Source organism: Equus przewalskii, chromosome 8 (assembly GCF_037783145.1).
Source record: "Equus przewalskii isolate Varuska chromosome 8, EquPr2, whole genome shotgun sequence".
Lineage (NCBI taxonomy): Eukaryota > Metazoa > Chordata > Mammalia > Perissodactyla > Equidae > Equus > Equus przewalskii.
This window is the reverse complement of record NC_091838.1, coordinates 15743290-15767472: the sequence shown is the minus strand read 5'-3', so window position 1 is coordinate 15767472 and position 24183 is coordinate 15743290. Positions and strand designations below refer to the sequence as shown.

Here is a 24183-nt window from a genome sequence, read left to right as displayed (position 1 = left end):
ATTCATCTGTTGATGGACGTTTGGATTGCTTCTACCTTTTGGCTATTGTGTGGTTTCATTTTTGGACCCCAAATTCACTTACTCATCTTTTTTCCTAGATAGCAGTTTTAAAACCCTTCAAGACCCAGAAAACCTTCCTGAGCTACTTAGAGTATATACTACAATGATGGCACGAAATGCCACTTTTTGAAGATGATTGACATTTTCCAGACTTCTGATAAGAATCATCTTGGTCCTCATTAAAGTTTCAGATTCACAGGCCCTCCCCTCACCCAGGACTGGGTTTGTGGTTTCAAGGAGGGTCCTGGGGCCCTGAGGGTTAAGGGCATTCCAGGTAATTCTTATCTTTAGGCAAGTTTGAGAAACTGGGGCTTTAGCTTGATAGAGACCTCTTTAATACCAACAAACCCCTTCTATTTGGGAATTAAAACATCACAAACTTGATAGATGAATGGCTGGTTGTATTTTTTTCCCAAATATGGATTCTCGGTCTTGCAGAATGTCATCTAGAATGAGAAAGTTAGGGGCCAGACACTGTCTCAGAGGCTGAATCAGTAAACAGCTGTAACCACTAACCCACTCATCTCATTTGACGTCTGAAATCCGTTTTTAAGCCCGAACTGATGGACTCATTGATGACTGACATTGGGTTGTGGGATTAGCTTTCTCAGAGAGAATTCCCCAATTCTGCATTGAAGTGTTTCTGTAATTAATATAATTAACACAGAGACCCTCATTTCCTAGTGTCTCTTGACATTTTATTTTTGTTATTGAAGTGATACAGATTAAAAACATCCACTTCTTCATTTTTATTTCCTCTCCCTCCCTCTTAGAATCCTACCACTCTTTGAAAAAACAAAATGGTGTGTAAGTACCCGGGTGGCCAGTGAACCAGGAGAGGCCTTTGCAATTTGTGGGTTGACAACTGTCGAAGTTCCTGGCTGGCCGTGCTCAAGAGGTCTTTCCCCTCCAAACTCCACTGGGCATTTGTGAGTCCTCAGACTCAGGCCCCGCCCCCCTGGTGCCCAGAGCTGCAGATTGCCCCAAAAGGGCTCTGGTTCTTATAGCAGAGCACTGTCCTCAGCTGTGGGCTTTCCAGGGCCTTCAGTCTTCCCCTTTGGCAAATGGAAAAGGCTGGAATCCCATCTTCAGATTGCTCTTGACTGCCCAGCCCTGGGCTCCTAGTCACCAGGGAAGATTTCAGACCCTCCCGGGGCGGGACAGGAATGGATCTGCCCTGGGCTTGCCCAGGGGGGCTTTTGTGGCTGAAGGGATTTGGTATTTAAGAACTGGGAAAAGAGAGAGCAACCTCCCTCTACGAGAACCTGGAGCAACAGTCTTGGAAGACACTCCGCCCCTGTTTAGTGGAAGAGAGTTTCAAAGTCAAATTTAAGAGAATTTGGCTCTGGCACCTTTAAGTCAGATAAGCTGAGAGAGTGGAATTCACCAAGAGGACTAAGGCCCACCTTCCTGGGTTCAGGTCCTCATGGTCTGACAGCCATGGGAGGTTAAGAAAACCTTTCCAAAGGAAAGAAGAGGAAAAAGCCTTCTGTTACAGAAAACAAGCTCACAGTGGGCTGTGGACTGTGTTTTCCCTCTCAGTTGTCTTGCTACTTCTAATTGGTTAAGAATGGGGGGGGCGGGTAATCACATATTTGGCCTAATATTTTTATTAGCACTTTAAAAATAATTGATGTATATATAGATGTCAGAACACATGGAAGCAAGTGGAAAAACACAGCATTTTTAAACATTCGTAAAAGTCAAGAATGGAATTCCAATCCCTTTGATGTATTTTCTTGATAGCAACTGCTTTCAACATAGAGTACTACGCTAGAAATAAATCCAAAACAAATTTCACAAATCCACAGGTAGAATTTACATAAGGCCAGAACACGCAATTTATCTCACTTTTTAATATGTGAGGTTACAAAAACCCTGAGATAATTTAAGATGAAAAAGAATGAGTGAAAGAATATTTTATTTTGAGATCAGATGCAAAATGAAGACCGTAGTCTTCTTCCTAAATATTCTCTACCCTGGTTGTGATTAGAGCTAAATATCTCACTTCAAAATACAATTGATTTTATTAAAGTTACTTTAAAGCCAACAAAGCAATAAAGTCAAAATTCTTTGCAGCAATAAATGGAGCATCATGAACTTTACATTTCCTGAATATATAACCTCCTAAGATAATGCAGAAAACTCTTGATTTTATGACAGTCCTACACTTTATGAAGAGATTATCGATGAGGGAAGTTTATATTCTTCTTTTTTTTTAATTTTAGGAAGATTAGTCCTGAGCTAACATCTGCTGTCAATCTTCCTCTTTTTTGCTGAGGAAGACTGGCCCTGAGCTCACATCCATGCCCATCTTCCTCTACTTTCTATGTGGGATGGCCTGCCGCAGCATGGCTGGACAAGCGGTGCATAGGCCTGCACCCAGGATCCGAACCAGCAAACCCAGGGCTGGCGAGGCGAAACGTGTGAATTTAACTGCTGCGCCACCAGGCCGGCCCCTATATTATTCTTAACACTATTTTTCTTTGAAAATAGTTTTAGTTATTCTATTTTGACATATGTCCATTAACAAACAAGTGCTGTAATATGCTATTATTACATATATGTTAAATGTTTCTACTGAAAGAATTCAACGTATAAATTTGTTCACCTGAACTTTGAATAGGGTCCATAAAATAACAGTTCAGTGCAATTGCTGCCCCTAAGAGATCATAAAACATTCTGAAAGTACTTAGAACTACCGTGAATGAAATACTGTGCAACCCGTCGGGTCAAAATTAGACCCACCAATAATAGCTAGTCTAGGACGGTGTTTGTGATTTTATCTCTATCATACTGTGATCTTCCCTGAACTGTCTGGGTGCAAACCGACCTGTGACTTTATGGCCGCGATGCTGAGCCTGCTGCGGGCCCCATAGAGGCTCCAAGCATGTGTCTCCTAGGACACCCTGAGGGCCCATTAAGAGCTTCGTCAATATCATGGATGCCATTTTACTTTAAGCCTAGTTATTTTTCCAGGGTTCAGATGTCCCCTTTGATACGTTTTTTTCCACTCTAATGAGTGAACAGATGCTGTTTATCATCACATAGACTCAGGTAGAGAAAAGAAGTATGAGCAGAGAAACTAACTCACGACGTCCCTAAATTCCATCAAGCAGGCTCGTAGCTGCAGATAAGGTGGTGGTTCTCAAACTTTCATACGATTGCTGGGCCCCACCCCCAGAATTTCTGAGTCAGTAGCTATCCAGTAGGGCTGGAGAATCTGCCTTTCTAACAAGTTCCCAGGTGATGCTGAGGCTGTGGTCCGGGAACCACACTTTTGAGAACCCCTGAAAGCAAGTGTATATCTCAACAATAAAATTTGCATCATTCGGTTTTCCTTTTGCCTTGACTGACAGGTTAAGAGAAAGGAAATATTAAGTATCATTCAGAATGCAAGTCGTTTAGTTTCATTTAATTCTTACAACACCCTACAACATAATTGTTACATTATTTTATGGATGAGGATGTTAAACCTCGGAAGTCAAACAACTTGCCCAACATTATACAGAGGACATGTTGGCCAAATACGCGTTTGTCCAACTCCTAAGACCATTCTGTGTTACGTGCCAACAATGTGCAGCCAGTGTAATTATATCAGCCAAGAGTTTCAGTTTCATTCTACTTTGTGTGTGCTGGTTTGTCTTTTACTTTATTGTCTTAGTCTGTTTTTATTATTGTTATAAGCTGACTCAAATTATCTTTAGAAATGGGTGAGGTACACATTTTAAATAAACATAAGAGAGTTTAAGGTAATCACTAAAGAAAGACGTTATGAATTGACTTATTATCCAAAGCAAAAATTGAGACATGTATGTGACCAAAACTTTGTGAAAACAGGTCAGAAATTGTGCAGTTTTCCAGTTAGTGTGGGCACACATGCATTTTGGAGTGACTGTTAAAAGAGAGAAAAAAATTACCTTCCTTTGCTAGTATTCTGGTTGGAAGAATAGTTAATTTGAACAAATTGGCATCACACAAGTTCCTGATGTCTTTTTTTACTGGTTGATTTTTAAAAGAACTTTCAAACCCATAAACAGAAATAAATGTATTTTGAACTAGCAGTCAAAGAAAAGCTGCCTAATTACAGGATGAGCCCCAATCTTTTCAAAAGACCATTGTTCTGACTTAATTAACATGAAGTGAAACAGTCCTACCACAACAGGGCCCATTCCCGTTAGGATAAATTACTCAGACGCAGTCCAGCAGCGAATTCCCTGGAGGAGAATCCTTCACTGCCCTTCCACCTGCACTACATCTTTCTCAAAGGCCTCAGCCACAGCTGGGGGCCTCCCTCGGAAGGGGCATCTGTTCCATATTGAATTTGCTCCATTTTGAGAAGCATGGACCTCAGCAGTCGATAGAACCATGGCTAGGAATGTGACATAGTGGCTTAGTAGCTATGGTTACGTAGAAAGCACTTTCCTTCTGGTCTCAAAATTTTCGTGTGAATATGTAAAAGTTTGTTGCTGCTTGTCTTAATATAGGGACGAATGGGATAGTTGAGGGAAAAATGCTGTTTCCTTAGCAGGATTAAGTTGAGCATGCTGGTTCATTAAGAAGCAAGGCTTTGGAGTCAGGCAGACCTGGCTTTGCCCGTTAGAGGCGTACGCTGTCGTACCACTTCCTTACTCTCAGCCTCGATTTCCTCATCTGTAAAGTGGAGACCTCAGTGGTCCGCTCTCATAGGGCTGATGCTCACTACACATGGCTATTACATGAGACGAGTCGACGCTCCCCCGACACATTATAAAAGATCATCCCCCACTTGCTTGCATGGGCCTTGTGATAACTTACACGCCACATTTTTCTTTTCACTCTATATATTAGCAGAGACCAGCTAATGAATAAGACCCGAGAAATTCCACTGGTCTATTCATCAGGAATGAAACCAAGTTTAAAACTAAAGCAATATAAACACGAATGTTTATTTTTTAGCCTATGGCAACGTCTTAGCCTTTATTCGTTTGGTAAGAATTTTTCTTCCCTAATTAGGTAAAGGTCACAGATGGTGGGGTGAATAAGTAACTGGTGTCCTCTAGGTAATTCTGTGACGCTAACCAAATTATTAACCGGCATTTGTCATGTGCTGAGATAAGAGTGGGAACGAAGCATTTGAAATGAATCCAAATCATAACAGGAGATTAATTCATGTCTGAACACAATGCTAATGAAGCTCCGGTTTGAACACATTTTTAAAGAATTTATTCCGGTTTGAACACATTTTTAAAGAATTTATTCTATGAAGAAATATAACAGGTGATGGCCACAGACACATTACAATTAGGGGTCCACGGCAAACAGAGGAAAGGCCTCCTTCTTTTTCATCACGAAATTAAGGACTCCACTCCCAGTCCCAAAAATGAACTATAGTCCCCTTGAACGGTTGATGTTAAGTTTCCAGACCCGTAAGCACTATTAACGGCCAGCTTTCACTATTTTTAGGTAAATTCACTAAAATTCCATTCTTGTTAGGAATTGTGGAAATCATTTCTGTGAAAGCTGTTAAAATCAGTCAATAAATCCGGTTAATTCAGCTAATTGGTCAGTTCCATTTTTCTGTGTCTCATCTCAGTGTAACTATCATTTGTTCATTCAACACACTCATAAACAAGAAACATAAAGACAGAATCCAAGTCCTTAATTCTCGGGGGTCTAGTGGTCTTCATGAAACTTCATGTGGGAGTAGCAGCCTTCTTGATCTGGGAAGGTTTTCCCACAGACGCTACAGGAACAACCCTCATCGTCCTTGTGTGAACGGCGGACGTGGCTGTCATGGGCAGCGTGGGACGCAAAAGATTTGCCACAGAACTTGCACTTGAAGGGCTTCTCCCCCGAGTGCTGCCTGATGTGTGTGCGGAGTATGCTGGAGGCAGTGAACTTCTGCAGAGAATGGAAAAGAGAAGAAAAAGTAAACGTCCAACGACTGGACAACCGATTAAACAACGGGCTTATTTTCACTGTTACTGCCCCTTAGTTCTCCAATTGACGAACCTGGGGTTTTACGCTATCAAGGACTCATGGTCAGCAGCAGCCACCTTACTCAAAAAGAACACGATTGACTTGTCACTGGCTGGTTTTGAGTAGTGGTGGCTGTTAGAACAGTGGCTCTTCAGTGGCTAAGATCACATGGGGGACTAGTTAAAAGTGCAGATTTGCCCACCTTACCCCAGAGAGTACGCCCAATAAATCTGACATGAGACTAAAGAACCTGCATTTAAACCAGCAATTCCAAAACAGGTGGACCTAGGACCACACTCCAAGACAGACTGCAGTACAGAAGGAGTCGCTAATATTGGCCAATGTCTTTGCATAAATCAGTACCTACTTGGTTCCTTTCTTATTTTTTTAAACTTTTTTGAGATAATTATCAATTCACATACAGTCATAAGAAACAAAAGATTCTGTGTGCCCTTTACCCAGCTTCCCCCAATGGTTATTACATCTTACAAAAGTATAGTTCATTATCACAACTAGGATATTGATGTTGACACAGTTAAGATACAGAACATTTTCATCATGAGGATCCCTCATGCTGCCCTTCTATAGCCACCCCCATCCCTCCCACTCCCACTTTTTTCTTAAGCCGTGGCAACCACTCATCTGTTCTATTTCTATAATTTTATCATTTCAGGAATGTTATGTACATGGAATCATCCAGTATGGAGAACCCTTTGGGATTGGCTCTTTCTTACCCAGCGTAATTCTCTGGAGATTTGTCCAGGTGGTTGTGTGTACAATGGTTCATCTCCTTTTTTACTGCTGAGTAGTATTCCATGGTGCAGATGTACCACAGTCTGTTTAATCCCCTACCCATGAAAGGCCATCTGGCTTGTTTCGGGGTGGGGGGGGGGCCTATTATGAACAAAGCTGCTACAAACGTTTGTGTACAGGTTTTTGTGTGAACATATAAGCCTTCATTTCTCTGGGATAAGTGCCCAGGAGAGCAACTGCTGGGTTATCTGGGAATTACAAGTTTAGTTTTAAAAGAAACTGCCAAACTTTTCCAGAGTGGCCATAACATTTTAGCTTCCCAAGTATTTGTTGTGTTTACGTATCTTTTCTTGGCCACTTCTGTTCTTTCCCTTATTTATAACCTTTCCCCTCATTCATTTCAATACTGTGCTCTGACCTTTGTCACTTTCAGGGAGTATATTAGAAAGTTAATGACTTTGTTTTTTGCGTCCATTGACAGTGACATAAAACACCAGGTCAAACTGGTGACCTTGAATTTGCGGGGTTGGGAGACAAGCACTCGACAATAGGGTGTCTGGACATATGTGGAACTGCTTCACTGCTCAGTAAGGTGCACAAGCTGTACCTGCCTAGAACAGCCAGACACAGCCAATTTTCATCAGCTTAAGTAATGGGAGGCTAATGTGTAAGCCAGAATGCCAAATAGCTAATTTATGCCTAAGTGAATTTAGTTTCCAGGTTAGCTACAAGCACAAGGTGAGGATCAGAATTAGAACTCTAGAATGATTATTTCCATTTTTGACACAATTACATTGGTGGATTAGTTCCTCTAAGCCAGGCAGATTCAATCTTTTATTTCTCTCTGGAAGGTTTAGAAGTCACCCTAAGACAGTCTATATTCCTCTAATGGCTTTACTATAAAAAAATTCAAATGACTCGATAATAGAAACAGTCTATTTCAGTGCTACCCAATAAGACTTTCTGTGATGATGGAAATGTTCTGTGTCTGTGCTGTCCACTTTGATGGTCACTAGCCACACGGGGCTTTTGAGCACTTGAAATGTGGCTAGTGCAATCAAGTTGCTGAATTTTCCATTTTATTTCACTTTTATCAATTTAAACAGCCTCGTATGATTAATGGCTAACTATGCATTAGACAGCACAGATGTGTGCCATCAAAACAGGACACAGGATGTTTTGGTCTACTATTTCTAAAGCATGGTCAAGCTATTGTTTCTACTCTAGTAACCCCTAACCACATATTTGTCTCTTCGTTTTTATAATTCAATATTCTGTATAACATAGATCAGATGCCACTTCAGTAACATTGCTCTAGAAAGTAAGATCAGCAGCATTTAAGAGTCTGTACTCTTACATACTACGTAATCAGGCCCACAATCATCGGGTCCTGGTAAATTTAGGAGTATATTTCATTATACATGTCCTAAATGCCAATTTGGCAATAGGAGGTCATATCTGACCATCTTAAACAAATCTGAACATATTTGGGGATGGAAATGGGGATTGGGTTGATAATGGACTAATTTACTAAGAACTCGTTATAAGCCAGGCTTTATGCTTCAAGTTCTTATCCATGGACACCCACACAGGGCTCAAGGCCAATGCCTTAGAAGGAGGGCCCATTTACCTTTGTACAATACACACAGTGGTAGGGTCTGTCTCCGGAGTGGACTCTCATGTGCTTGTTTAGGCTAGAAGACTGAGAGAAACATTTCCCACACGTGGAACACTAAGGTGAAAAAGAAAAATATAGCTGAAATCACATCTTCCCTCGCAAGCTCATTTCATCATTGTGTTCACCTAGGGGAGAGAGCAGAACTGCTCTTTCTATTCTGCGTCTGTAGGCAGAGGATCATGCAGACCTAGGCTCTGGTCCAGAGCCTGTTCAATGCTGTGACTTCAGGTAATTCATCTAAAGCCTTTGGGTATCAGTTGCTTCAGACGTGAATGTGGGAACCGAATGGGTTCGTGGCATGTAACAGAAGGCTGAGTTAGTCCCGCTCTGTCAACAAGTACCTGTGTGACCAGAGCACATCAGTTAACCTTGGAATTTTCATTTTTTGCTTTTCCTCATGGGCAAGGGCAAAATAGCTGCTCGGTCTTCCTCGCAGGAGTTAATTGCAAGCACTGTGCAATTAATTCAACAAGTATTAATGGAGTACCTACTATGGACTCAACTCTCTGCTAGAGACACGGAGCTAACAATCTAGCGGGGGTGGTGACGAATGTGTAGCCAAAATGGCGATATGGCTGGGAGATGAGTGGACACATGTTGTACCTACAAAAAGAGGGTAACATTTTGGGGGGCCGGTGAGAACATGTAGTGCAGCCGCTCGCTGTGAACAGTTCATGACGTTTCTCTGTGCTCTCGACCCTGGTGAGTCCTGTCCAACCTTCTCAGGACTTCTGAACCGGGTAAAGAAACTACTATGCTTTCACACCCTGCTCCCCAGCCGTGCTTACATGCACAGATGGGAGAGGTGGTATTTTTAGCTGGGAATTTTTAGTAGAATTTTGCGTGGATTTTTAAAGTCTTCTCTAATTTTGCTGTACCACTTGAAGTTTTAATAAAGAGCAGGTATTCTTATTACTAAAGCACAAAAAGTCAGATGTTCGAGTTAATATTGCAAAAAGAACAGGTCAATTATAAAAGGGCAGCAATTAGAAAATGAAACTGCTCTTGGAAATTAAAAACAAACAAGAACAACAAAAAAGTCGTGACTAGAAATGCTGTGCACCTGAACGGATCCAGCTAATTGCTAAGGACTGAATACACGATTTGGAAAAATAAGGTTGGGGATGTGTCTGAGGATGCTATGCAAAAAAAATTAGAAGTTAAGCACCAGGACATAGATTCAGCCTAACACCTGGTCAAAAGGACTTCCAGGAGACAGGGAAGGATCTGGAAGACAGACGATAACTAAAGAGAACAAGAAAAGCCCTGTGAGCTTAGGACTTGTGCCTTCAGGTGGGAAGCGTGCTTTGGACGCCACCAATTACACAGCAAAACAAAAAAAGAAAAGAAAAAGGCATCCAAATTTCAGAACTTCAAAGATAGAGAACAATTTCCACAAAGAAGAAAACTGGTTATTTACAAAGAAACAAGAACCAGCTTGGCATAAAATGATAGAAGAAAATGGAACGATGCCTTGAAGGTTCTGAGGGAGAATTATTTCTTTCTAAGATTCTAGATCCAGCCAAATTATCAAAGATGTGAGTAAAATATCCTCAGACACAGAAGGACTCAGAGAAATTTTCAGAGTACGCTTAAAAATAATTACTTGAAGATATGCCCCAGTAATATAAAAAAGAAATGCAGAAGGAAGATGAGTGGGATAGAAAAATCAGTAGAACTAATTCGGGAAGGTGGTAAAAATATCCAAATATGACCGTTCACAGGCCTGGAGAGCAACTGGTTCAAATCAGAACAAGCTCCATCAAGAACGCTTTCAACAAGGATGGAAACATCATCACAAGATTTACACAGTTAAGAACTAAATTGTCTCTTGCAATTAGAAATCCCAGCAAAAAACAAAAGCTCATAAGGAAGTCAAAGATGAAAGACAAATACAGTTAAAGTCGGGCATAATTTTGAGTAATTGACGGAGTGTAAGAAACAACACTTTCTGAAAGAACAAAGCCCTCTCTCCACTGGTCAGGTATTTCAGAAGGTTGGAGGGGCCGGCCAGGTAGCACAGTGGTTAAGTTCGTGCGCTCTGTTTTCGTGGCCTGGGGTTTGCAGATTCAGATCCTGGGTGTAGACCTTGCACCGCTTAGCAATCCACACTGTAGGAGCAACCCACATGAAATAGAGGAAGATTGCCGCAGATGTTAGCTCAGGGCCAATCTTCCTCACATACACACACAAAAAGGTTGGAGAAGACTGACATTCTAAACTCACATATGAAATCTTGGTACTCCTTGTTATGGAGTACAAGGATTTCCTCTGATATCTGAAAAGGAGAACGTTTAGGTTTTAAATGCTGGAAGAAGGGTGATAATAAAGGGTTTTCCATTGTTGGTTGTACACTCAGCATCTTCTGATATTTTAATCAATCAATAATTTTTTTCTTTCAGAAAAGGATTGTTCTTGTTAAAAATCATTTATCGAAGTTCTGCATGTCTGTTTCACTAGTGCTTGTTTTTCTTCTGTTCAAGTTAAATTGTGTGGTTTTTTTTTTTTTTTGAGGAAGATTAGCCCTGAGCTAACTACTGCCAGTCCTCCTCTTTTTTGCTGAGGAAGGCTGGCCCTGAGCTAACATCCATGCCCATCTTCCTCTACTTTTTTTTTATATGTGGGACACCTAACACAGCATGGCTTTTGCCTAGCGGTGCCACGTCCACACCCAGGATCCGAACGGGTGAACCCTGGGCTGCCGAGAAGTGGAACGTGCGCACTTAACCGCTGCACCACCAGGCAGGCCCCAAATAAAGTGTTTTCTTTTAGGCTTCTGCAGAAATTAAATAAACTTTATCATCTTAAAAGTTAAGTACACAACCTAAAGTATAGGAAATACAGAAATCTAAGAGAATAAAAAATATTAAGCAGTGAAAATAAAAGAAAACACCTCAATCTTTGGAACATAATGAGAAATTCAGGTTGAGATGGTGAGGCAGCAGCTAGACATGTGCCTCGAGCTCAGGACAGACTTGTTGGCTAGACATCTGAAACCCAGTGTTAAATGGTATTTGGAGTCACGATAAAGGGTAAGAACATTCAGGGGGAGTTTGCAAAGAGAAGAGAACTCAAGAACCCAAGAACCCTTGGAAACACGGAGTATGACAGGACTCCCTCACTTCCATTGCCAGGTAGAAATGAAAGCTCCTCTTTTGAAGGCCAAGTCACCACACTCCACTAGTACCAGCTTCCACCACCCTTCCCGTATCACTCCTGTCATCTATTGACCTCCTGGTCCTCAGTTCCCCAGTTTCAAAGACAGCAGTATCTGAGTACAGCTTCTCTCCTCCAACGCCAGCTGAAGACCACCACTGCCCTCAGTGTTTAGGCAAATGACCCATCCAACAGCCTAGCAGCAATTTCTTGACCCAATTCTGATAACTTTTTCCTGTCCACTTTAGTCAAAAACAAAACAAACAAAAACTAATCCTGTAGCTTCAACTTTCTTAAACGCCCTGTGATCTAGCAGCAGCCAATACTACAAATATCCTAAATGCTCTAACCCATTAACTGTAAGAGCCACCATTACACTTTATGCGATAACTAAAGAAGAAAACGCTACCCGTTAAAACTATGGTGTTGAACACATTCCAATTTCAGAAATATAAAAATGTGAAAAAACCCTCCAAATTCTAGAAGTGATCAAATATGGCTTGTAAATTATTACAAAAGCACATCGTAATACATACTGTCCAAGGACATACATTGACAAACCACAGGACAAATGCGAACAGTCAATAAAATATATTTTTAAATTTAAACCTCATGAATGATAACGATGCAAGTTCAAGCAAGACACCATTTTTCATCATAAAAAGGATAATATTGTGCAGGAGACCTGGGGCTGCTGACTACACCGCAAGCCCAGCAGGTTGGACTATGAATTGACACTTTCTCTGGGAAGCAGTTTAGCAACTAGATTTGAGCCTTAAAATTGAACACATCCTTCGACCCAGTTTTGGTACTTCTGAGAATCTATCCCAAAGAAATAATCAGAAATGGATAACAGAGATCATGATTTCTATATAATACTGTCCACTGCAGCAATAAGGGGAGGGGCACAAAACAGGGGATTGGTTAGATAAATTATGGCGCACCCATCTAATATACTGATATCGCCATGATTATGTTCACAAATTACTCAGGATGTAATGTTAAGTCAGAAAGCAGCCTCATGATACTCAGCATGATTCCAAACATACTACAATTACACACACACATATAGAAAAAAAGACACCTAAAATGTCTTAACTTTGGGCCACAGCATATCAAATGGTTTTTATTTTGTCCTTTCTCCAAATTGAATTTGCCAAGCACACACTATTTTCTCATGCTAAAAAATAAAAATTGGGAATAACAATTTAAAGCTTACCAAGTAAAGATATAAAAATCACTCTTGCTTCATCCTCAATCGTACTCCCAGAGTGACAGTTAGCAGTTGAACGTGTTTCTTTCCGACTGTTTTTCATTTATATGTAAACATCATACACAGCATACATAATAAAATATTTCAAATGGCATCATTCTATACCTAGCCTACAACTTCGTTTTGCTTAATAAGCCATAATTTATATAGCCAATTCTATGTTGATGAACATAGTCTGTAACTCTTCACCATCAGAATACTGGCCAGTGTCATTTTTTATTTTTGCCAGTCTATGGGTGAGAAATAATTTCACTGCCTTAATATTTAAAATGTTCTTTTTTTTTTTGAGGAAGATTAGCCCTGAGCTAACATCTACTGCCAACCCTCCTCTCTTTTTGCTGAGGAAGACTAGCTCTGAGCTAACATCATGCCTATCTTCCTCTACTTTATATGTGGGACGCCTACCACAGCACGGCTTGCCAAGCGGTGCCATGTCCGCACCCGGGATCCGAATCGGCGAACCCTGGGCCACTGAAGCAGAAAGTGTAAACTTAACTGCTGCGCCACCAGGCCGGCCCCTAAAATGTTCTTAGAGTTACAAAAATAATACGTGATAACTGTAAAGATATTCAAACTTCACAGAACGTAATGTACTGATTAAATGTGATTTTTCCAAAAGCTTAGCTGTGAACTGGAGGGGAGAGACAAAGGCGATTTTATGATTACTCTCAGTTTTCAGGAGAAAAACTGGGGCTCAGAGGAGTCCCTCAAGGTTGCAGCCTTGTCAGCTAGTCCTGACAGGACAGGGAGTCAGACCGAGTCCATCTGTACCCTAGCCCTGTCCTCTTTCTAGTTAAGCCCAATGGTAGCTTGCATTTTTTTGCACCAAGCCTGGCAGTGCAACCAGATTTCTGGAACGGCAGAAAATGGCTCCCTAATGCCACCACTGCTTTTCGTCCTCACCAAATCCTTGGCATGCCGTAGAGGCCTCCATGCTTTGGACCATGCCTACACTTCATCCTCGCCTACAGCCATCACTATGCCTGCACAGATTACGGAACAAAGTGAAGTCACCTCACAACACATGCCAGGCTCTTTCCTGCCTGGAATGTCACAATCCTTTCCCCCTGACCAACCAACCCTGCTTCCATCCAATACAAATCAGAATACCCCATTGTCCCTCCAGACTCGGCTCAAGGCCACCTCTTCTATGAGGCCTTCCATTACCCAGGTGTCAGGTAGAAGTGGACATTCCTTCCTCAGCGCTCCTTTCTACCCTGTACGTCCATTCTGTCACTAATACGTCACTGCATTAGTCCATGTCTGCCCTTCCATAGCACTGTCACCTCCTTCAGAGACCCTGTCTCATCAGGCATTGTGTCCCAGCAACTTGCCAGGAGGCCCTTGGTGCGCTCAGGGGTCTGGGGAAGGAGCCTGAAGGCAGAGGGAGCGATGGGCGGGATCCTTCGCCGCCCTCATTCCTACCTTGTGAGGCCTGTGCTTCTCATGGACATGAAGGATATGGATCCGCAGCCGGTCCCGCTTCTCAAAGGATCTTTTGCAGAGAGAGCAAGGAAATTTCCTGTCACCCTTGTCCACACAGGCGGTGTACTTGAGATGCTTATCTCTGTAATATTTGTAGGTAAATACTTTTCCACATCTTTCACATCTGTAACCTTCTGCAGACTCTGTCAAACACAGGGATAAGTGCCAGTGGCTTTGTCAGCTTCCTTCCCTCATTCTTACTTCCTCCAAGATGATTTTTAAAAACTTTTTCTCACAGAAAATTTTAAACATATACCACAGTCAAAATAATAGAATAAACCCTCATGTGCCCAGCACCAAGCTTCAACAATCACCAACTCATAGTCAATTTTGTTTCCATTTATGTCCCTTCCCTCCACAATGGATTAAACTAATACTAACTTATCATTTGGTTCATAAATACCTCAGACAGTAACCTTTAAAAGATAAAGATTTTTAAAAGCATAACCATAATGCCATTGTCATACCTAAACAATTAACTCATATTCCTTAATAGAAATACATGTATCTGTGAGTACATATATACACATACATATGTTTGTATAATTATTTCACAGCCAGTTTGTTCAATTTAAGATGCAAAGTCTACATAGTGTCCACAGTTGCCACGTCTCTTCACTTTCTTAACCAGTAGGCTCTCCTTCCCTTTTACTTCCTGCAACGTATCTGTTGAGGAAGCCCCGTCTATGGCCCCATTTAAGAGCAGTTCAGTCCTATAGTTCTTGAACACTCCTGACTGGCATGCGTTACAAGGTGACTATACCAAACACACCCGTCTCATTGTTCCTTTCAGATCAGTCTGAGCTACAAGTTCAAAGCAGTTCCCCCAGGACAACAGTGGGAACCCACAGCTTCCCTCCCAGGGGTCACAAGTGCTGTTCCATCTGACCCCATTTACAAAGCCTTAAGCACCCTTTTATCTTAGAGTTCACTTCTCTGAACTTTTGGGGAGGATTCCAGAGCTAGAATTTTCTGGTATAGAGTAAGGATGACAACATCTCACCTTCCTTAATACATAGGGTTGTCACCACGATTAATTTAATTCTAACACTTATTGAGTTCTTACCACCATCAGTGATGCTATCACTGGGTGATAGACAAGGCCAAGAAAGGTAACTCTGTCTTTATCAACAGAGGAGAGAGGGGGAGGAGAGAGGTTAGAGAGGGTGCGGCGGACTCTAGCAAAGGAGATCCCAGGTCCAGGGGTGTCTATATGTTGGGGGGAGGGGAGAGGACAGGGGCCACCTACAAAAGCATCCTTGCCGAGGTCGCTCTGGACTCCAGAGGATAAAGTAGCTTTGACTGAATGCATCACTGAGACCTCATTGTCTGGCCCCAGGGAGGGAGAGAAGAGCCAGGAGTGAGTGTATGCAGGGGTCTGTAGATGGAAATCTTTTTGGCATCAGGACAGCAGGAAGCTATCCATCAGGGGCTTTGTTAGTTGACAACTATGTCCCAGGCACGTTTAACAGGTGGCTAAGGAAATAAACCATCCATTAAGTAAATAACCAGGAAGGCAACCGCCCACCCCAGGACCAGGCTTCGCCCCGCCACGTCTATCACTTTCATTGAGGTGCTAATCCTCTCTGAATGCCCCTGCTGGGGCGGTTTTGGCTCAGAGCTAGAATTTTCATTGGTCAGAAATACCTGGCCTTCCTGCTTCCTGGGGTGGAAAGAGAGGGTCTGCAGGACACGGTCAGTGATCTTTACAAATCAAAGCGCTAAAGCACACCAAAATTCAGAATAAAGGTTCAGCAGTGAGTTTGCATAAGAACAACCATTTAGGTGAAAAGGAGACACCACCCTTACTAATTAGGCTTCAGCTGCCCACGTTTTCTGCTCAGGTCTTTGGAAATCCTCTTAACCTAACTTTATCCTGTTCCCTTTCCTCATTCTTCTCCATCTCCATGAGCTACTCTTTTTAGCCATTGGTGTCTCAGTACCAACGATGACGATGACGCTTTCTGCCCCACTACAAACACCCAGTTCAGACAGTTTGGTAACGATTAAGAGTTGTCTTCACATTCCACACCTCCATCCCCCAAAACACACACTCTGCAGGCTTGTATACTCAAATAACCCGCCCACATAGGGTCCAGACCCTTCCCTCCCACTCAAGACCTTAAAGGGGAAGGCTCCCACCAGTTCTCCCCAAAAGCCTTTGAGAAAAACAGTTTTGAGAGGACAAAGGAATTTTGACTTTTCTTTCCTTTTTATCCTTTCCAAAAACATTCATAATAGAAAACAAATGAATTCATCCATAATTCTTCCCAATGAATTAAGTTATTTACAGGTTCCCTTCCACATATTGTCCAAAATACCTATTATTTTGACAGTGCTGTAAGCATCAGATATAATTTGGCTCAGAACTGGAGCACAGGTAACCGCATGCTGGGTTTGTCCCTACTTGCTATTATTCTCAAGCTCTCATCCCTGTTGCTTATCACACGATTGAGATCTCTGATATCTGTGTACCATTCCATGTTAATACGTCATCATTTACTTAACAATTATTCTACTACTGACCATTTAGGTTGTTTGTGCTTTCTCACTACAACATGGATAGTGCTGTAGTAAAAATCCTCATGCACAAGGCTTTTCCTTTTGGATTATTTCCTGAAGACAAATTTCCAGAAGAGTATTACTGAGACATCAAAGGTTATGAACATTTTAATAGCTCTATACGTAGTGTTAAATACTTTTTCAAAAGGATAATGATTAGATTTTGTTGAGTTATCAAGCATGTATTTTTCTCAAATGCATTTTCACTTTCATTTCGAAAGCGGATTGGTACATTTTTGCAAGTGTCCAAAAGGACTTACTTGGCTTGGTGCTAAGCAGGAGACAACTGTGAGTTCCAGGACTCGAGAGAATCCCACCACCTCACCACCACCCCACCCAGACCCCAACCACACAGTGGGGTAGGAGGAAGACAGTTCACTGAAACAATTCCGACAAGCCCTCATTATTCGGCCTCTAGAAAGATACCGCTCATTATTCACCTCCTAATCCCTGAGGAACACGTCCTCGCCTCAGGCTTCACTCTTCCCTGAGCCTGGATTGCCTTCCCTCTCTTCCTGCCTATCATATGTCTCATTCCATCTCATCCCTAAAGCAGCTTTTCCCAACTTATTCGCAGTGTCTTTCTCCTTCATTCAATGCATGTTGGGATCAAGGAGCAGGAGATATTAAGGCGTTGAGGGTTATTCCTGCCCTGAAGGTCTCAGTCTAGCTGGGACACGCAGGCAGGCAATCCCTGCAGTGTGTGATGAATGCAATTCACATTTTCCTTAACCTGTTATTTATTATAACCTAATAAGGTGGTCTTCTATCTGATTCCTCATATCACAGTAATTTGCATTTGTCTTATCCCACCTACTAGATCAGTAGTTCCCAAACTTTCGTGTATATAAAAATCAATCGGAGAGCTTATTTAAAGCACAAATTCCGGAGGCTCACTCCCAGAGAGTGAGTGGGTCAGTGGTCCTCTAGCTCTTTGCTGCTCAAATGCGGTCCAGGGACCAGCAGCATCAGCATTCCCTGAAACCTTCATAGAAATGCAGAATCTCAGGTCCCAACCCTGAATGAGAATCTACATCTTCCCAGCATCCCCAGGTATTCACATCCACATCAACACTGGAGAGCGAGAGTCTAGCTCAATGCTTCTCAAAGTTGACTGAGACCCACAGTAAGAAATTCATTTGATGACTGAGACCCAGCATACACACACATACCCATTTGAACCAAAAACCTCACCAAACAAGGGTTATCTTACTCAAGTAGGAATTACATCAATACTTCCCATTCTATTTTATCCTTATTCTCTTTTTTTCCTCTAATGCTGGTCTCCACCACTAAATTGATTTCCCACCCCATTAAGATACTATAGGCCACCATTTGAAAAACACTGCTGTAGAGTTCTGACTCCATAGCTGTGTTAGCTTGAGCAGAGATGAATCAGAATCTGGCTCCCATAAGGCAAAGCTTGCATCCATTTATTTCACTTTTATTTCCAAGAGGGGGTAAAGGGGCAAAAGAATAGGTATGCTTGTGAATACAAGTAGCTTCAACAGCTTTGGGAAAATGAGGGCACTTTCCTCCAGCTGGGTCCCCCTGGTTAGAGACACCCTCAGTTTAGTCTCCTGCCCTAGCCTTTGGGAGGGAGGAGCGCCAGAAGAAAGCAGAGAAGCTGCGGGAAGGTGCTCATGTTTGAAAAGAGCCCCGTCCTTCCACCAGGAGGGCCTCCGCGTTCGAGGAGTACACTCACCCTCCGAGGGCTCGGAGGCCTGCTTCCCCTTCTCTGTGACCTGAAGGCTCACGGGAATGTCCAGGAACTTTTCATAGCAGTCTCCATACCACACAAGGAGCTCCTGGTTCTGGTGGATCTCCTTGCAGCTCTCATAGAAGATCTGCCCTTGGCATTGCACCGCCACCAGGTTCTGCTCCTTGGGGAACCGCGCACAGTTGACGTAGGACATCCAGTTGCCCGCACTTCCTTTCCCATCTATAAAGTGGCTCAAATGACCATCTTCAAAGATCTAAATGAAATAAGACACGAAGTTTGAAAAATGCACTTTTTTGGGGGGCTAACCTATACAACAAATGTACTCATTAAAATTTAAAATCCAAATCACACCCTTTAATCCACTGAATAGTTTTCTTATTATTAATATTAAATTATTATTAAGCCTAAATAGATTTATTAACTTAAGAATCTCTCTATAGGTGATGTGACATTTTTAAAATGTTGTTACTTTTATCACTTTCTTGATTTCCAAATTTCCATAGTGAGCATACGTTAATTTCATAAGTAGAGGTTAAGGGAAACAAGAGGGCACATTTAATTTCATCCCTTAAAGACAACCACTTAGTTTTGTATTTTATCCTGACCTAGTTTTCATGCATGTTAACGGAGCCATAATTTAGTTCTTTCTCTGCTGTCCGCAATGCTACTGTATCCAATGTTTTGTTATTATAAACAACCCTATGATTAACATCTTCCTCATGGTCTGAATTTCAGATTACTTTCCTCAACTATATTCCCAGAAGTAGAAATTCGGGGTCAAGGAGGGGTTATCTGATATATTCTGACAAACTGCAGTCCCACCAGCACGTGCCACACACAGTCAAGAGTACCAGTTTTTACAAACCCTTAGCTAATTTCAGAGGCAAATGATATCGAAATTTTAAAATTTGTTTTTATTCCCTTTGGGATATTCTCAGCATCACTCTATATTTAAAGCATTTGGTTTTGTCTCTAAATATAACACAGTGCATTAATTCTTTAAATGTATATTCCACGACTAATCTTCACACACTAAAATGACTTAAGGTACCAAAAAATACATAGAATTCCTGCCGGGCGCTATCCTCAGGGAGTGAACACCCGCCTTTCCTTCCCTTTATGTTGCAAAACAGGCAGCACAGACAGCAGATTACTGCCCTGAGTGTCCCTCTCCCGGGCCAGGATGCTCCCAGAGGGGCAGACGCCAAGATTTTTCCCCACCAGCCTCCTCCTCACTTTGAGCCAACCCACCAGAAAGATATTTACCTCCCACATCAGAGAATTGTCTCCATAGGTCTTGACTTCACTGGCGTTGACCACTTTACCTTGAAAGGGCCCAAATCTGGCTCCTTTGGCAATGTGGCTACTGCAGAACACACCAAAATGTGGAACTTCGCCAAACACAGTCTGCCTGAGGCAGAGACCTAGAGGAAACCCGAAGCGGGAAAGCCACTGAGGAAAATGACCACGTCTGTTTGAGGAAAGAAATGCAAGCAAGGTGCCCCGCCTACCTTCTGGTAGACGAAGGGAGTGTTTATCCAGACTTTGAGGAAGAGAATCAGACCCTAGAAAAAGACAGGGTTAGAAAGTTAAAATTCATAAGGCACTTCCCTCCCTACTCCCTAGAAGGCAACCATTACCATCACTTCGATGTTTACCTAACCTTCATATTTTTCCTGGTCCTTTTACAGTTTCTCATGTGGGACTCTGAACAACCCTTGCAAGGTGGCGTAATTAACCCCATTTTGCAAATTTAAGATTTTGTCTAAGGTCAAGGTGCATGGCTGAGCTGGGACTCTCAACGTGAAGTGCATGAAGCTCTCATGGAGACCTTGCACATCCAGGTAGAACCTGATCCCGGGTGACAAGTCTGCTGCATGAACCATTTCTCTCCTCACCTTCAGCTCTCACTAAAACCAACCTCAGGAGTCATGTCGTCAAGCAAGCAGGGCCTCAAAAGTGAGCCTGGCTCCCCGGGCCCCATCCTCTGATGGAAGCGCCTACACGCCCCTGCCAGACTTGTACAGCCTCAGATCCACCTCCAGCGTCGCTTGCCTACTCCTGCCCCCTCCCACCTCTACTCCCGTCCAACCCATCTCCCGGTTGATGTCGACTGCCTTTACCCGAGCTGTCTGTGGGGACCAGGAGGCCCGAAATCGCATGGTGCAGGCGCGCTGAGGGCTCCAGGCTGGGGATGACTCCGTACAGAACTAAGTACAGGTCCTCCTGGGTGAAGTGGTAAGGCCGAGGCGACTTCTTCTCCTGGCTCAGGAGTTTGGGGCCATCCTCAGACCGCTTGGTGGAGGAGCAAGATAATAACTGGGAGGTCTTCAGCCTCTCCGGGAACAAGGAAGCGTCCACAGGGGGCGGTGGAATTAGAATTTCAGGTCCACAACACTGGTCACTGTCGCTGCGGCCACCAAGGTGGCCCAAGCCTTCCCTGGCGGCGCCCGTACACTCGCGGCTGCTGTTCAGAAAAGGGGGCCCCTCCCTGGGGAGGTGGGGAATGGGGTACCACGGCGGCAGCTTGCTGTACCAGGGCAGATCGTAGAGCGGCTCCCTCTGGAGGGCCAGGCCGGGGCTCAGCAAGGGAGGAGCCGGCCGGAAGGCGAAGGGGGGCACCGCCTGGGATGCAGACACGGCGGCCTCCAGCTGCCGGAAAGGTTGGAAGTTCTCCTCCGCAGCGGCGAGGCTGTTCCCGTAGTGGCCAAAGGGCAGGTACGGCGTGTAGTAGGCGGCCAGACGAGGGGGGCTGCTCTGGAGCCTCTCGGGCGGGTAGCACACCTTGTCCTGGGATCCGGCCTCGCCTGGCGGCCGCAGAGCCATCCCGGCCGCGGCGCGCGGCGCGTCTGCGGAAAGCAAGCGCGGACGGGTGAGGGGCTCTCGCCGCCTGGCCTCCACCATGCGCGCCAGCCCCAGGTCGGAGGGAACTGGATAAACTTCCCACTTGGATCCCGCAAGCCCTACCCCACAAACAAAACGAAAAAACAGCAATGAACACAAACACAGAAAAACCCAAAACGAAAATCTGCCAGGAACCCGCCCGACTCCAAGTTCCTGGGAGGGGTCGCCTTTGCCTTCCCCCTCCAAAAACACCTTGACCGAACACGGCGGGTTTCCGAGCCCCCCTCTCCAGGTGCGGCCCGAACCCGCCTCCTGCAAAATCTGGTTCAAGTTCCCTCTCCCGCCCTCCCGTCCATCCAACAAACTCCCGCAGCGTCGGTCGGAGCCGCCGGGGCCGCGGCCGGGAGCCGAGCGCAAGCCCGCACGGAGCTATGGGCAGGCGGCAGTCCCGAGCGCCTCTGGGTCCCCAGCGGGGAGGGAAGGGCCAAGGGCCCCCCGTCGGATGGCGCAGGGGGCAGGTCCCGGAGGCCGCCCCGCTGCGAGCCCCAGCTCTGACCCCGCGGACCTGGCGGTCCCTGCTGCCGGGAGGAGCAGGGCGCGCCCTCCGGCTCCCCTCCGAGCTCCGCAGCCAGCGCCCGGCGTCTCACGTGGACCGAGTCCCGTCACACGCCCCAAGTCCCTCGGGAAACTCCAGCTGCCCCACTTGGGGGCGCAGGGGGCCTGGGGTCGCCTCTGGGAGCAGGCAAGGACGAGCCCCAGGCTAGGCGGGAGAGCAGCCTCCCGGCCGCCGGCCCTCGCGCCCCTGCGCCGCCGCCGCCACCCCGAAAGGGCGGCGTTTGAACCGACACGAGTTCACCAAGGCTGAGGACTGGAGCCCCGTCAGGGCGGCGGGTCTTGAGGGCAAGATCAATGAGTCCAATCAGGAAACCAAGCAGGGTCGTGACTCAGAAATTAACGAACACGGGGGTCAGGGGAAGAGGTCAGCCACCACGAAGGCATCCGCCCGTCTCCGGAGCCCCCAAAGGCGCACTGCTCCTGGCCTCCCCTCACCTCTAAGATCTGCAACTTGGGGCTGAAAGCCACTTAAGGAGTAAAAGCCCCAAGAGGGCAAAACGGCCACCCAAAACGAACCGCGCCAGCCACCGCTGCCTGCGCTTCCCAAACGCCCGGTGCACGACGGCCCCGGGCCACCGCGGCGCGCCCCGCCCGCACCCACCTCCGAGAGCGCCGCCGCCGGGCGGGCGCTGCGGGAGCCAGCGGGCGGCGCAGAGGGCTCAGGACGGCAGGCTTCGGGCGCGCCCGGAGGGCCGAGGAGAGTTTAAGAGGGCGGCGGGCGGGCGGGGCCCCGGGGCCTGGAGAGGGCGAGGGTGGGGATGAGCCGCGGCCCACGCAGGTCCCCAGGCGCATCCCTCCCCGCCCACTGCAGCCATTGGCTGGCGCTCGACTCGCCCCCCCAGTCCCCAGGGGGTCGCGCACTGAACTCAGCGGTTCTCCAAACCCTCTCCCGGACCCTGGCCAAGCGCTCGCCGCCCGCTGTTTGGGGCGGGCACAACCGCTGCTCCAGGCCTGCCGGGTGGGGGAACAAAAAGCCTGAGCAGGTGTCACCCAGGATCCCCAGAGAAGCCCCTCTGCCCCACACCGACCCTGAGTCGGCGCCCATAAGGCCGGGACTCGCGTCCCGGGGTCGCGCCCCTGCCTGTCGGCTTCGAGTTCCCAAGAGCCCAGCCTGGCCAAAGGCGGCCTCGAACCCCAAGGACCAGGTGGACGTCTGTCCCTGATACCTCGTGGGGAGCGGGCACCGCCCTTCGGGCTGGGAAGCCGCGCCTTGTGGGTCCGGGGCGCGGACACGTAGAAGCGGTGGGTTCACCTAGACTCTGGGCTCTGCTCCCGCGATGCTTCCGAGGTTTCGGATGGCTGTGTAGCCCTCTTGGGGCCTTTACTTCTTAAGTAGCTTCCAGTTTCCGAGGACCAGCCCCCTGTGCTCCACCGCTGTCTCTTTCCACCGGGGAAAGCTTGTGACCTCGGACGCGCAGGGCGCTTGAAAAGCAAGGTCCAGACCCATACCGCGCGCTCGATGAGCGCATTTTTATTCTCCTGGCCGGCGATTGAGCGAAAGAAAGGAGCACTTAGGCCCATTCACATTCACTCCTGGAAGCATCTAGGGTGGAGGAATCCCCTGTAAGGCCGGGTGACCTTGGCCAGGTTCCTAGCCACCCCGGCCGTTGCTTCCTCTGCAAAATAGAGCGAGCACTGGCCGCCTCTGGGCGCGGCGGCGAGGGTCGAGAGCAGAGGCGGAAACCCCCCAGGCCTGGTTACTAAACGTGGAGGGAAGGGAAGGAGGAGACAGCCATCGGCTAAGGCGCAGCCAAAGGTCCTAACGCTGGCGGAAAGGGAGCCCTGTGGCGGAGCGTGGCTTCCTCCGTGAGCTACCCGACCTTCCAGAGCAGCCACGGCGGGGCGGGCGCCCCTCTCGGGTCCCGGGCCCTGGGGCGCCGGCGTGCGCAACCCCCTCCTCCCCACCGCCCACCCACCGCGCCCACGTGCGGGGGCCAGGTCACCGCGCCAGCTGGTCTCAGGTGCCGTCGGGGGAGCCCGCGCTGCCTGGCTCTGGACCCGTTTCCCAGTCGTAAGGAGGATCTGAGACGAGAGGGGGCGCATTCATTTCTCAGCCGGGATGGGAGGACAAGG

General features: G+C 45.9%; 1 protein-coding gene across 2 annotated transcripts; it reads right to left on the bottom strand.

Annotated features, from left to right (window-relative positions):
• Positions 1 to 5242: 5242 nt before the first annotated feature.
• On the bottom strand, positions 5243 to 22858 carry PRDM14 (PR/SET domain 14). 2 transcript variants are annotated; one of them, XM_070632417.1, is made up of 8 exons: positions 22712 to 22858; positions 20775 to 21500; positions 20163 to 20216; positions 19918 to 20075; positions 18634 to 18904; positions 14307 to 14509; positions 8405 to 8506; positions 5243 to 5943 (listed from the first exon to the last, which is right to left on the bottom strand). In XM_070632417.1, exons 2-8 carry the CDS (start codon positions 21475 to 21477, stop codon positions 5716 to 5718), a joined length of 1719 nt encoding a protein of 572 aa, XP_070488518.1. In that variant the 5' UTR covers positions 21478 to 21500; positions 22712 to 22858; the 3' UTR covers positions 5243 to 5715. The 2 variants fall into 2 exon arrangements, with proteins under 2 accessions (XP_070488518.1, XP_070488517.1); XM_070632416.1 differs by lacking the exon at positions 22712 to 22858 and having other exon boundaries at positions 19918 to 20216; positions 20775 to 21494.
• Between the last annotated feature and the right edge of the window lie 1325 nt (positions 22859 to 24183).